The sequence below is a fragment of the Aulonocara stuartgranti genome (assembly GCF_965226115.1).
Source record: "Aulonocara stuartgranti genome assembly, chromosome: 18".
Lineage (NCBI taxonomy): Eukaryota > Metazoa > Chordata > Actinopteri > Cichliformes > Cichlidae > Aulonocara > Aulonocara stuartgranti.
In genome coordinates, this window is record NC_138954.1 from 30217193 (window position 1) to 30231719 (window position 14527).

At 39.6% G+C, this 14527-nt stretch overlaps 2 protein-coding genes across 7 annotated transcripts in view; both read left to right on the forward strand.

The window, feature by feature from the left end:
• The first annotated feature begins 370 nt into the window (after positions 1-370).
• LOC309693431 (uncharacterized protein) lies at positions 371-7151 on the forward strand. Of its 3 annotated transcripts, none has more exons than XM_082512620.1 (10): positions 371-614; positions 2551-2650; positions 2950-3096; positions 3329-3510; positions 3754-3890; positions 4015-4105; positions 4370-4702; positions 4891-5065; positions 5155-5279; positions 5478-7151. In XM_082512620.1, the coding sequence occupies exons 2-10, from the start codon at positions 2566-2568 to the stop codon at positions 5802-5804; spliced, it is 1602 nt and encodes a 533-aa protein (XP_082368746.1). In that variant the 5' UTR covers positions 371-614; positions 2551-2565; the 3' UTR covers positions 5805-7151. The 3 variants fall into 3 exon arrangements, with proteins under 3 accessions (XP_082368746.1, XP_082368744.1, XP_082368745.1); XM_082512618.1 differs by having other exon boundaries at positions 4012-4105; positions 5478-7150; XM_082512619.1 differs by lacking the exon at positions 371-614 and adding an exon at positions 1019-1519 and having other exon boundaries at positions 4012-4105.
• Positions 7152-9623: 2472 nt separating this feature from the next.
• ctnnd2b (catenin (cadherin-associated protein), delta 2b) overlaps positions 9624-14527 on the forward strand; it is a 191990-nt gene continuing 187086 nt past the window's right edge. For all 4 annotated transcript variants that reach the window (XM_082512621.1, XM_082512623.1, XM_082512622.1 and 1 more), the window contains exons 1-2: positions 9624-9685; positions 13000-13136. In XM_082512621.1, coding sequence (XP_082368747.1) covers positions 9658-9685; positions 13000-13136 — 165 coding nt within the window. In that variant the 5' untranslated portion in view covers positions 9624-9657. The remainder of the gene's footprint in view (positions 9686-12999; positions 13137-14527) is intronic.

A 14527-nucleotide genomic window follows, 5' to 3' on the forward strand; every position in this document is an offset into this window, starting at 1 on the left:
GAAATTATGACATCTAGAACGCACAATGTTTGTCACCATCCTAGTTTCTGGTAATATAGTTTCAGTCCATACGGTAAGTGCTTCATTGCATAAATTAGTGGTAGTACATAAAAAATCTGGAATCACCAAAGTCTGTAGGACTTCTGTGGCTTTTTAAACAGCTTGTCTGTCATACAGGTCCTGAATCTATGGAGGAATTCTGACACACTTAAGATGGTGGTTTTGCTTCATATGCCTGCAAACAGGGTCCGTCATAGTTTGGGGCAACATTTCAGCCACTGGTGTAGAGGATGGTGTTAAAATTAATGGAATTATAAACACATAAAATTATTGTCAGATTTTGATCCCCCATGCAGTACCAATGCATACACAGCAAAATCCGAAGTGTTGATGTGAGTTAAAATTACTGGTGTTAAAAATTTCGAGTTGAAAAGTGTTGGTTTGAGAGTTACAGTAACACTAACGGTGCTGAAAAAGCTCTGTAGCCGGAGTTATTTCAAAGAGTCAATACTATAACACTCATTTGGAGTTGATTTCCACATCCGGGTTTTTCGCGCTCATGGGCATGAGGAGTCCGCCAGAAGTTTGCTGTCAAGATCGAGGAGGTTGTTCAGGTAAGAACTATACAACAAGACCTATGTTATTTTATCATTATTAAATATTGTAACTAACTAGCCTATAACATTATTTATCAGAAGCATGCAATATTTTCCTAATGTGGAGTGTATTCATCTGCGGTAAGAGATGGGATTCGTTAGCTTAGGTAGCTAAACTATCCTCTATAACAAGTTAATATTGCAGCGAAAATAAATGCGTGCTTAATATAATTCTCAATTCTAGTTAGTTCTAATGTCATAAGAGAAATGCTTTCCAGTGTTCAATGCTTATTAAATGAAACGAGGGAGGAGTTAGCTATCCTCTGGATATGTTAAATGTAATGTTAAAATTTGAATTTGTGGTAGCCTAGCTGGCAGCTAAGACAAATGCGTTTAGCCCACTGCTTTTAAGGGAAGGAACATTCGCCTCAGAAATATCCTATTTAAAAGTGAACTAAACAATCACATGGAGACGTTCAAGTCAAGTTTTGGAAAGCGTCAAGATAGGCTAATTACACGTGCTACCAGCGAGTTTAGCAGTAGCCTAGCCTACAAATCTTTGAAGTGGCAGGGGGTTATGGAATTCTGTTAGATGTTAGTGACCAAGCAAGGCGCGCTGCGTTTGTGCATGGATTGCTTGCTAACGGTTAGGATATATCATACATGTTGTAGTAGGGCTGCTCAATTAATCGAATTTTAATCACGATTACGATCTGGGCTTTCAACGATCATTAAAAATGACTGAGCCGATTATTAGCCCCTCCCTCGTGCTTTACTCTCGCGCTGCTCCGTGTGGCAAATCGAGCGCACCTCTCTGCATTTCGAACACGTGTCACAACAATTAAGAGGACGCGAGGGAAGCTCGGAAAGCTAAGCAGAAGTTATTTGGAGAGGAGAGTGACTGCCGTTGGTTGAAAAGAGAGGTAAAAAAAACTTCAGTGGTGTGGAAACATTATGGGTTCGCGGAGTCAGACGTGGATCAAGTAGACATAGTGTGTAAACTTTGCTACAGTGTTGTAGCTGCACCACAGAGCAACACTGCAACGTTCACTAAACATAGATGTTTACATTTTTCATTTATTTTTTATATTGCAAACATTTGCACTGTTATCAGTATTTGCACACTATTTTATATTATTTTTTGACAATCTTTAAAGTCATTATTCAATACATTGTTATTGTTAAATAAATATCGTCAAATAATCGAGATCTCAATTTCAGTGAAAATAATCGTGATTATCATTTTTGCCATAATCGAGCAGCCCTATGTTGTAGTAGGCCTAATCTAAGGGAACATTTTCCCCTTTTCTACAGTTTTAGTGAAATAGGCTACCATCCAGTGTTTAAGACAAAGCGGTATAACGACTGAGGGTCGTTGACGTCGCCTCCACTGATAATCCTAGCATGTCGTGTCACAAAACAACCACCACAAAGTAGCAACTAGCCAGACGGCTGTGCATGTGTCAGAAACTCCCGATATAAATGTAAGACTTGCACTCATTAATTTACAGTATAAGGGATATTTGTTGTCATAAGTGAAAGCGTGATGAAGGCAGGTGTGCGTTCAACAGGAAATTTTATGTGGATTATCATCCTGACATGGTTTAAACAGAGATGCTTTTCCCCAAGTAGGCTACAGCGATTTACTCGCAACATAGCAGAACTAAGTATCTAGCCTGCGTGCAGACGAGAAGATCGCCGTTGTCGTCTTATAAACATGTGGATGGGTGGATAATTCATTGGATGCTATTTCTGTGTACCCAAGTTCAGCTATTTTAGTGCGCAGGGGGAAGCCAAATTATGTTCCTGAGGTTGAAGTGGTCTGTCACCCCTTCACAGATCATCACACAATGTATAGCCTAATATTTTCTTAAAGTTGTCCGGATTTGTTGCCACTTAAGCTATGGTTTAAATATATGGTAAAAAATATTCTGTGCCCCCTTCTCTCCACCAGGTGCTGTTGTAAGACATGTTGCTGAAAGTGAAATACCTCAATGTAAAGAAGTACATTAAATTGCACGCAGGATTCACTTATCTAGAATTCATCAGTGAAGGTAAGATAACCTGGCAGAACAAAATTTGTTGCACATGTATCAGTTCATCATGTTTGCATCTCATCTATTTAAAAAACGAATTAAATGTTAACACATTTTATTTTAATGTGTGACATTAAAAACAGTACAGAGCAGTAGGCCTAGGCCTATATTGTTGCTGCAGACTTGTCTAATTTAACCATTTTAAAGACAGGTAAAACAGCTGTTAATAAATATTAGCTAAATAAAAAAGTCAAAATTAGTTTTTAAAAAAGTTTTTCAGGCATTTTAGGTGACATTATGCTTATCTTTTTGTAAAGCCAAAACCAAGTTTGGACTTCCGGATGCTGCTGACCTTGATATTTTCGATGAAACTGACACAGCTGTCGAAGAAGACATTTTTCTGGAGTTACTGGAGGCCCAACCAGACCTATGCCTGACAATACGTGAAAAGATTTCAGATGAAGGTAAATGTTATCATAACTTAAATTTTCAGAGTATAGCCCACTCAATGTAGAGCCAAGTTCTTTTGCTCTTGATGCAGATGACATTGACCTGTCTTCATGCAATATACATGACAGTGGACAGGGCTGGGTCATATTTGTATAGAATGTTGTCTGAACATGAACATTGAAATTGTGTTATTAATGGCATTGTGGAGTAGCCTAAAGAAAGTTAACCAAATCATCTCTCCCAAAGATTTTTGTCCTTTAGCTCATTCCACACCATCCTCCTCGGATACATTATCTTCCCTCACGGACACTATATCACTTTCATCAAGTGACAGTGACCTCAGGGAAAAGGGCATTCCTGCAGGCCGCAGTAGATCCAGCAAAGACAGTTCTGCACCAAATGTTTCTGTGTCAGAGGCTGCAAAAGAGGTAATTGAGAACAGAAAATGTCTTTTGTATTTTTGAGTTGACACCATTTATACTGTAGATTGTTATACAAATTGAAATTCAAAACATGGTGGTTCCCAACTTGCCCTGTATGAAAAAATGTTAGTAGAAGTTAGTGCTTCTTGCTAGATATGTCTTTCACAGGTTTGTTGACATTCCTCTAAACTTTCACCTTTACTGACAAACAAGTTTTTATTGTTATTATTTTCCCTTTTATATGAGCAGATGGTTAAAAATGCCTTGACTAGGAAACCTGGTGGAGAGGAAATTCTTGAAGAATACAATGCCGAAAATTCACTGAGCCACCGCACCCGGCGGCAGCTTGTTAACATATTGGCAAGTGATATGACTGAGAGACATGGGTAAGAGTAATAGTACCTAATAAAAAAGTAAAGATGGGCCATATGGAATATTCTTGTAATGTATACTGCAGTAAAGACACATACTTCTGATTTAACATTGTCAATTGTATTTCCTCTATAGCAGAATTCCCTCCCGTAAGCAAAAGGAGAAATATGCCCTTGGAATAATTACACTCTTTCCCTCATTGAAGGATCCATTTTCTCCAAACGGCTATGTAAGTCATGCAGTGATTGTAAAACAGCACATTATTTAGTTTTCATCATGGAATAATTACATCAGCTAAATGATTTAAAAGAAAAATCTTAATTCCTCTTTCGTAATAACTATTGTCATAAAACTGTATTGAAATTGTGGATGTTGTTTAACATGTATTGCACCTGTTACATGATAATAGTCCTTGGGTTTCTTTTTGCTGAATCTGCAAAGTCTGTAAGATCGCATTTGATGTTTATTTTTCATCTATGTTTAAATGTGACAGGAGCATTTCTACGACGGAGTGAAAGGCACTGGATATATAGCGTGGCGCCTCAAAACCATGTCCAGGTCTACAACCAAACGGCCAGTGAAGGAAGTCCCAGTGCATCAAGAACAAGGGCCTAAGCGCAGAAGATTAGCAACCACATTGCCTCAGCAACTTGATGGAGATGCCTGCAAGGAGGCCATCTCATTTCTTGTTCACTCTCCTGATGAAGCAAGTGTATTTCAGAAGATGAAAATGACGTTCCAACATCGCCAGGATCTGGTGCATGATCCACAAAGAACTGCAGATGTCTTCAAAACATTTCCACGCTTTTTGGATGTCAAAGGACTAGTAAGTCAAATCACTTGATATTTTCAACTGTTAATCCTTTTTTTTTTGTTTTGCTGATGTGGATGGCAACAGTAAAAGATGTGATCATTGGTCATCCCAGTCAGGCTATATCCCATATTGGTCAAAATCACATTGCAATGTAAACAATGTTGAGCACTGTCTTTATGTCCTGTGTGTATGATGAACAGGTCAATCAAGACTTCCTGCTGCTGTTTGGTGCTGAAACAGCCACCAAGTTGCTTGAGAAGTGGGACATGTCATTCAAGCCAAAGGTTATTAAAGAAGCCAAACAGCTGACTCAGTCAACTGACCTGTGTCGTTTGATAAAAGCTGCTGAGAAACCAACAGAGAGTGATGTAAATGGTAGGCGTCGCACCATGCTTGTTTGATTTTAATAATATTTATTTTTACCTGTCATTTTGAAATTGTTTTATAAATTCAACCATACACAGACTGGGACAGTGACATGGCCTCTCTGCTGCTACTCCTTCAACTTTTGCCACCCACAGCTGGACGAAAGAGGAGAACCAAAATAAGTCCAACTGATGCAGCACACAAAATGGTGCACTTTCACAAGGTAAATATGTTGTCTCACTTTTTAAAATCCTACAAAACACTTTTTCAGTTTTTGCACTTTTTAGTTTTCCTCTCCATGAAGTATGTGTCTTAGTATTTTGTAATAAGTTAGCAAGGCACATAATGTCAAACTGAATGAATGGTTCATACTCAGCAAGTATAAGCTAGGCCTATATGTCAATATCTCATTTGTTTTTAGTCATGCTGCAGCATTGATGAACACTTGCAAGCAAGAGATGGTAAACAACCATACATCCTCGCTGTTGGTCGAACCCAGAACAGCATTGACACCTTCTACATCGCAGTGGACAAACAGCTCATCCCCTGCCAAGCCACCAGCTCACTCAGTGCTTTTGATGAACTTTTCAAATCCCACTACGTGTTCAACTTATCTTACGACGAGTCACTGGTTCATCTCTACAGTTTTGTGCAGACCACCATATTCAACATTGATGCCACCTCAACAGATGAGTCACCACGTGTTCGTGAGTTGCGTGCCAAAATGTTGAATGAGAACCATGTTTAAATGTTTTATCTGTCAAACTCTGCATAGCACCAGTCAGGCTTTGATAAGTCATTTGCGACTAGGTCACAGTTTTTATCCAAGCACCAAATTTAATGACTTGTTCAAATTGTTGTATCCAGGTAGGAACATGATTCCCAAACACCACTTTATGTTGCACTACCCAACTTGCATCAGAAAAATTGGGCCATTATTGCATGTATGGAGCATGAGAGGTGAGGCTAAACATAGGGTGTTCAAAGACACCCTTAAGAACTTTAAGAACATCACAGTGTCACTTGCCAAAAAACATCAAACATCCATAGCATACAAGTGGGAGACATGTCCTTTAAGCCATGTTGAGTATGGGCCCTTGAAATCATTTGATGTTGATAGTGAGGAAAATAGTGAAATGATCTCCCTAGGCTTGCCTGCTGTTGCAGAAGAGGCTTTCGCTGCTAATTGGGTTAACATTAATGGGACTGAGTACAGAACAGGATTGGTCATTTGTTGTGGTTCTGAACATGAGATGCCGGTGTTTTGCAGAATAAAAACAATAGTTTTGGTCAATAGTCACACCTACTTCATAGTTCAGAAGCTTGTGGTTGAAAATTTCAGTGAACATTGCCATGCTTATAAAGTGTTTGAAACGGATGAAAAAGATGTTGTTAAAGCAGACTGTATTGAAATATACAAGCCCTTTGATTTGCAAAGTGCTTATGGTGATGATGATGGTCTGTACATTGTGCCATTATTTTTGTTGTGAACGTATGCTGTATGGTGCTTGGAATTTAATATTTATTAAAATGCTTATGTGACCAATTTTATGTTTTCTCCTTTTATCCTGTAAAGGGACTTAACAAGGACTTTCACTGAATGTAACACAGTAGTCATACAGTAATTGCACTTTAATGCATTTTTGTATTCAGACAATTAATACAGACTAGTATTTAAAAGCTCATATATGTCACTTTAAAGTGCCAAAATAACACTGTAAAAGTTACAGAATAACACTCTAAGTGAAAACAGTCAACACAATCCAGTGTGAAAATAAACACTTAAAAGTGTCATAAATAACACCATAGTTGTTGTGTAGTAACACCCTCAGTGAAAAGAGTTAACCCAAGCCAGTGTAAAAGTGAACACTTATCAGTGTCCTAAAACAACACTATAAATGTTAGGTAGTTACACTCTGAGTGAAGACACTTCACACCATACAGAGTGAAATTTTAACACTATGGGTGTTATATTTTTAACACTACAATGGAGTTAAAATAATAACACTTTGCAAAGTGTTACTTTAACTCTAAACCAGTGAGAATTATATAAACACTGGAAAAGTGTTAACTTTAACACTATAGGAGTTGAATTAACACTGGAGATTTTGCTGTGTACCTGGATTGAAAAAGCGAACACTGGAACACCATCAGTCACGGATTGGCGTCCCCAAAGCCCGGATCTCTAACTTATTGAAGCAGTGAGGAGTCATCTTTACAAAGAACCTTACAAAAGGAAAAAAACCTCCAAATAAGAGCTTTGAATGTCCTTCAAGAAGTATTGAGAACTATTCCTGAAGTTCCTGAAATGACAAAAAAGCTACCTGCAAAAGTTTAGTTTGTGATGAAGAATAAATGGTAGTTGTAGCAAATAATGACTCAAGCTTTTTAGAATTGTAGAAACTCTGTATTTTGATTTATGTTTGCACATTTCAATAAATCACTGGACCTATTTCCCATTTTCCTAGCAACATAAAAAGAAATGAGGTGTGGCTCAAGAGTTTTTTCCACAGTACCATATTTCCCAAATTTATTTTCAAACACTCTTAGTTTTTAATAGAAAAAATACCCAACCAGACTTCAACTCATTTTGTAAGCCCTGCATAAATCATTTCAGAAGTATTCCCTATGGAGAAAACAGAAATGTGCACTAAGCAAGACAACGATAAAAAGCAGAGATGTGGGGTGATGATGTAAGAGATGTGCAAACATGATGAGTACATCATGGCTGTGCAATCAAGACTAAGCAAATAGATTAGGTAGGCTAATGGATGAATGGGCTTAACAGCGGTAGTAATGGGATACAACTCATAAACAGGCATATGCGGTAAAGTCATAATGCGGTATGAAGAACAGCTGCAGGTCATTGCTCAGATCTAGAAATTCCCAGTAGTTAAAAAGGCTCTGTTAAGCGAACATTGCCTCACTGTTAAAATGTTCATTTGTACCAGTCATGCTGCTGGTGTGAAAAAAGGCCTATTTCCCAAGTATGCACTGCATGCGTGACTCAGCGTGGCATACAGTGGATGGTGGATCAAAGACAACTACTGAAGTGACTTGAATTATCTGTCTTCTCTGTTGAACTACCAAGTCACTGAAACTGCAGGATCTTATTCTTGTGTTCTGATACTTCCAAAAGGAGTTCTAATTTCTTTTCTGCCTTTTTTCTTTTTTATTCGCTGGCCTAGTTTCATCTCCGTCATATTTTAAGAATTGTATATCATTTTATTCAGTGCGGAGATTTTTACAAAACAGTTTTCTAAACTCAAGGGTCAGGCTTTATTGTCCCCACAAGGAAATTCGCTGTGTTAATAATCTGTGTTTAGGCACAATGTGGTACTCGGTGTGGCAAAAAAATATGTCCACCATAGACTGTAAGAAACAGATGTCACTCATTGGTTTGTCACTGAACAAAGTGCTCTCCATCATACTCAACCCATCTCAAGTGTACAGTAACTCTTCCTTCTGTGACAGGTGAACAACACTTGTCAGGCACCAGATTTCACACAAATATTTCGGTATTGTGCTTTCTTGCAGTTGCTTTTTTTATAGTACACATATTATTTATTAAAGCAATTTGCACTACTCTCTTATACAATCTTGGTCTTATTTAACTTAAAATCATTTTTATGTTTTATTTTCTTTGTTTGTTGTATACTGTTGTATACATAAAAACTTTGCACCATCTCACAGTATAACGTCCTCACTATGCACCTGCTTTTATTCTCTAAGCAGCACCAGCCATTGCAAGCTTTCCTCATTGGCTTCATTTTTCACCAACATGGTACGGTGGCCCTGAGAGGCCAAATGGACATCAATTTAAGAAAACACCAGCAATAAGAAAAATGCTGCAAAAGCACACAAAACACAATGGAAATAGGACAAAACAAAACACAAATAGGAAAAATGAAAAGAGAAATAGGAAAGAACAGATTTCCAAAGCACAAGGGAAGTGTTTCTGGGGAGACAATAACCCGACGGACCACTTGCAGGAACCAAAATATGCTAGGTAAGCGTGTTGTAATCTCATGATTCATATAATACTGATGACGGATTTTTAGGCTAATAGTTAGGCTAACACACTTACCTCTCATCTTTTCTTTCCTCGCAAAACCGATACATCCTCCACTTCTTTTAAGTGTCTCCCAGCGCAATTCTTAGCATATTTTGGTTCCTGCAAGTGGTCCGTCGGGTTATTGTCTCCCCAGAAACACTTCCCTTGTGCTTTGGAAATCTGTTTTTTCACATTTCAGTTTTCGTTTTTTCTATTTCTGTTTTCTTTTTTCCTATTTCCGTTGTGTTTTGGGTGCTTTTGCAGCATTTTTCTTATTGCTGGTGTTTTCTTAAGTTGCAGTCCGTTTGGCCTCCCAGGGCCAGCGTAACATGGTGGCCACAGGGGCTGCTGTCTAGCAAATGTTACAGGTTTCTTCTTGAAAGCTTAAAGATGGAAGCAAACATTCATCTGACTGAGAAGGCCTCAGCGACAGCTGCCATGAACCAGGACCCAACTCTGCTTACAGAAACAAAAACATAGAACACAGGAGCGAGATTTCCAGAGGGGATGAGACAAATCATGAAAAGTGGAGGGATGACACTCTGTGATGATGACTACTGAAAGAGCAAAGAGTGGTAAGAGAAGCAGAATAGGCAGGGTTGAGTTTCCTTTTAAATGGACAGTACAGCTCATGCTTTACAGTTGTGCCGGCAGACGCAGAGAGTACAGATTTCAGAAAATTGAGCTGACAGGAAGAATGTGAAGCATGTAACGGTGTCACAGAGCCAGATAAGCAGCATGTTTATGAGGTACAGTGCATCCTCGGAGAAGGTGAGGCTGAGAGAGCTCAGGTGCATTGTAGCATTGCAGGTTCAAATTCAACCCACAACCTTGTGGGTCATCCTCCTTCTGTCACCCTCCTCTGGGTGCTGCCTAATAAAGCAGAAATGTGCTGAAAAAGATGAGCACGCACTGAAACAGGTCAAGTGAAGAGAAGTGAGGGAGGAGAACACAATAGTGGGGAGGCACGAGGAGGAAAGAAGGAGCGAGAGAGATTACGCGTAAGCAGCAAAGTGGGTGGAAGTGAAAGGTTTTGGTTTACAAACAGTGATTTGGGAAACGGAGAGCAAAAGAAACACTCCAAAATGGAAGACACGTAAAGCCAGGTCAGCCATATTAGCAGCCTTCAGTGACCAGAGATTGTTGCCTAGCAGCATGCAAGAATAGTTTTCTCCTCTTATCATGTCTTTTCTTCATATCCCATCAACCTCCTCCTCTTTTCTCCTCACCTCGCCTCCATCTCTCTGCTGTCTTCTCTGGGCTGTCATCCTCACTCTCATTCATTTTTCCCTTCACCCCCCCTCCTCTCCGCTCACAGGCTCCACTTTTCTTACCTCGGCATTAGGCTTGTGCTGCCTCATGCCAGCAGCACAGTTTTACGTGTGTGCACGTGTGTGTGTGTGTGTGTGTGTGTGTGTGTGTGTGTGCGCATCTGTGTGTGTGTCTGTGTGTGCGCATTCCTCATTCCAATCCTTTCCCCAGTGTATAAATCTGGCTGATGCAGCCGTTACACCAGCTCTGTGCTGCATCAGGATTACATGGCACATGTGAAGCCCGTGTCCTCCTACGCTTGGTCAAATACAGGATGACACATGGCATCAAGCATGGAATTTGAGTGTGTTTGTGTGTGTGTGTGTGTGTGTGTGTGTGTGTGTGCCAGTCCCTCTGATGCTGGAACTCTGGAAGTTAGACTTGTGATACCAAAATAGCCGCCCAAATATGTGTTCAGACCTTATCTAAGAGGCAGTTACAAACTTTTTTAAATACCAGACGCAACTTTACAGCTTTTTTCTTAACAGTAAAATAACTACAAATGGTTAAAATAAACCTATCCCCACAAAGCTGCATGTCTTTGGACGGTGGGAGGAAGCCGGAGTACCCGCAGGGAACCCACGCAAACACGGGGAGAACATGCAAACTCCACACAGAAAGACCCCGGCCTGATGTTGGAATTGAACTCAGGACCTTCTTGCTGTGTGGCAACAGTGCTAACCACCGTGCCACCGGGCTTCCTCCCAACGTCCAAAGACAGCTTGTGGGGATAGGTTAATTGGATAATCCAAATTGTCACTAGGTGTGAATGTGCGAATGAGTGTGAATGCTTGTCTGTCCTTGTGTGTTAGCCCTGCGACAGACTGGCGACCTGTCCAGGGTGTACCCTGCCTCTCGCCCTATGACAGCTGGGATAGGCTCCAGCGCCCCCCGCGACCCTGAAAAGGATAAGCGGAAGCGAATGGATGGATGGATGGTTAAAATAAAGGATGAAAGTGAAGCTGCTAATTTACTGTTAAGTCTACATTCCTGCTCTCAGCAAGGACCATGAGCTGTGTGTAGCATCGGAAACAATATGTGGATACATGCACTGGAAATGAGCTTGCTCTGAAAGGTAGCTGGGCTCTCTTGTTCATACAGCAGAGGCTCAGAATGGTGCACATCCACATCAAAAGCAGTAGGTGAGGTGACTCAGGCATCTGACACCTCTTAGGTGAGGTGTTCTGGCCCTGGGGAAGACCGAAGACATGGGAAAACCTCAGTGTAACCCCAAGAAAAGCTGGAGGAGCTGGTTAGGAAGTCTCACCTCTGCTTAGACTGTTGAACCTGCGACCCAGATAAGAGGCAGAACATGGATGGATGCATATTATGAACCGTTACCTGTGCAGATTAGCTCTACAGTAGACGTGTTATGTTCGATCTGCTTCATTGTTACTAAATCTATATCTTCTTTTTATTTTGTGAGGAACAAAATATTGTAGCACTCTTAGCAACACATTATAGCACGACCTGTGACTAAGGATAAAACTCCCCTCTAAATAAGTGGAAGTTTTATGCATTTTCTTTGAAATTACAGTGTAAATATATACAATATAAATGGTAGGTATGCTATAATAAAAAGGTAACAAATCAGATTTTTAAAGGAAACAAAGAAATAATTATACCGTAAGTAAATTTGACTACAGTGGTCCCTCGTTTATTGCGGGTGTTACGTTCTAAAAATAACCCGCGATAGGTGAAATCTGCGAAGTAGCCAACTTTATTTTTTATTATTATAGATGTTTTAAGGCTGTAAAACCCATCACTCCACACTTTATACACTTTTCTCAGACAGGCATGAACATTTTTACACTTTTCTCTCTTGTTTAAACACTCTCAAAGTTCAAACCTTCTTAGAAAAATAAGTCCAGTATTATAGAATGAAACCAAAGATCAAAACCTGTTTTCAGGTCCAGAACATGGAAATAGAACAGCTGCGAGAGAATCAATGGTGCAGAAGTAGAGGAAGCAAGAAGATTGAGTTGAATAAAGTTTGACTTACCTGACTGTTTTGTTTTGCTTAATGCGCCTTATAATCCTTTGACATTGACACTGTTGTGTTTGCTGTCTTCTGCTAGCGAAGATTTATGTAAATTTGACAAGCTGAACGCATTCTGTGCTGTACAGGAGACACAGCACCAGATTGATTGAAAATTGTCTACAACCAAGCAGGACGCTGAACACAATTTTTAAAAATGTGTGTCTACAAAATTTGATTCTGCATTATCTCTGTAGAGTATGCTCCCTCTTCTCGCTGGCCTACATTTGTTTTGCTCCCGTGCACCTGTCCTTGATGCGTCACTGCCCTTTTTTAAATGCATGCTACAATAAGCTCTAGCTACCTATGACCTGAATCTGAAAAAGTCAGAAAGAAAATGCAAATAAAGAGCGGAGCAGTAGTCTTTTAGCAGGTTTTGTCAGTGACCAAATAGATTTTTTTCCAAATGGATTTGTTACACAGCTCCACATCCAACCTCCACTCATGTGTGCATGACGAGTGTAAAAATTATGTCCCACTCTAAATGTTGGGATGTCAGTGTCTAATAGTAAAAGACTTGCATGTTCCCTTGTTTTCCAGGAGGTATGCCAGTGCCTGAGGTGGCGTCTGACACTGCCAGCGCTGCTACCATGTTGAGCCCCGTCCTCAATGCCTCCAACGGAGACGGCTCCGAGTCTGAAACCACCTCCGCCATCCTCGCCTCAGTCAAGGAACAGGTTAGAAGTCCGTGTGTGTGAATGTGCGTGTGAGCGTTCTTGCGAGTGTGCGTGCGACGTAAATGGAGGGCTGTCACAATTAATGAAATATGATCACCAGAATGTAGTGAGGATAATTCCCCATCCTTTCGGGGCGAAACAAGCTGACGGTAAACAGTAAACACAAATGATGGAATGCCCATCTGAGCTAATGTGTCACAAATATGTCACCACATTTTGATCTGTTAGGAGAGAGCCTTGGGCTACAGATGCTCAGTATTATTTTTGAAAATACCCTAATGCAGTAGGACGCATCATTCGCCCACATTTTGTCAAAGTCTGAGCAGCTTTGTTGGAAATTCTATGTGTGACTAAGCATCCAGCAGATTTTTTTACAGTACAGTCAAGATTGGGCAACACAGCTGGACTGTGTTTTGTGTTGGTTATGCATTAATGAAGGCTAAAGACTTTAATGATTTTTTATTTACAATCCCTTTTTTGAATACACTTAACTCAGGTATGCTAATTTTAAATTGTACTGATTTAGTTGTATATATAACAGTAAGTCATGTAATGTTGTGTTATAATTATCAGGCTTTTAATACATGAGCTTGTGGTAAAGAAAAAAAATACTGCAAAAGACAATGAATTTGAATAAAACACATGGAAATAGAAAAAATATAACCAGAGTTATATACAATGATACAGAGATACAATGAAAGTGGACCAAGATATTCACAAAACAAGTTTTTTTTAGGGAGACATGATAGAACAGATGCAGAAGTGACAGATGTTATTAGCCATTTACTGGTAGCTACTGCGTTATTGTCTCTCCAAAAACACTTCCTTTGTGGTTTGTGAGTTTTGTTTTGCTTTTGTTGGGGTTTTTTTGTGAGATTTTGCAGTCTTTTTCTACTTACTGCCCTTTTTTTAAACTTGCAGTGCATTTGACCTTTCAGGGCCACTGTATGTAATCAACCAACCCATAACCAAAGATAAATGTGATAATACCTTAATAAGCAGGTTTCAAAGAACTGGTCAGACCCGTGAATATCTATATCATAATTTTGACTAAGGTAAGAAATGAAATGTCTTGAGGGAAGCACGGTGCCACAAAGTTCTACACATAGAGGCTTTGTTTGGATTTATTGTTTCCCCAACTGTTGAAAAGGCCAATAGCACTGGATTTATTTGGAATCGTGCAACAAAAGCTGGGTAAATACTACACTAAACAAAGTTAATTCTTCAGATCTAATCTGCTTTGAACTGTCAAAACAAACACTTGGTGCATTTCAGATTCGATGCTCATTATTGCAGCTTATAGTACATTATGTTACATACAGCATATGCATCAACACAGGAGTGTTGGGATCCTAAAGAATGAGACAAGAAACAGAAGAGTTGAAGGAAAA

Excerpts from the sequence above, each read along its gene's own strand:
- LOC309693431 (XM_082512618.1), top strand. The coding sequence starts at position 2,566 with ATGTTGCTGAAAGTGAAATACCTCAATGTAAAGAAGTACATTAAATTG. Across the intron at positions 3,511-3,753 it reads TGTCAGAGGCTGCAAAAGAG|ATGGTTAAAAATGCCTTGAC; the intron begins GTAATTGAGAAC and ends TTATATGAGCAG. Across the intron at positions 5,066-5,154 it reads AACAGAGAGTGATGTAAATG|ACTGGGACAGTGACATGGCC; the intron begins GTAGGCGTCGCA and ends AACCATACACAG.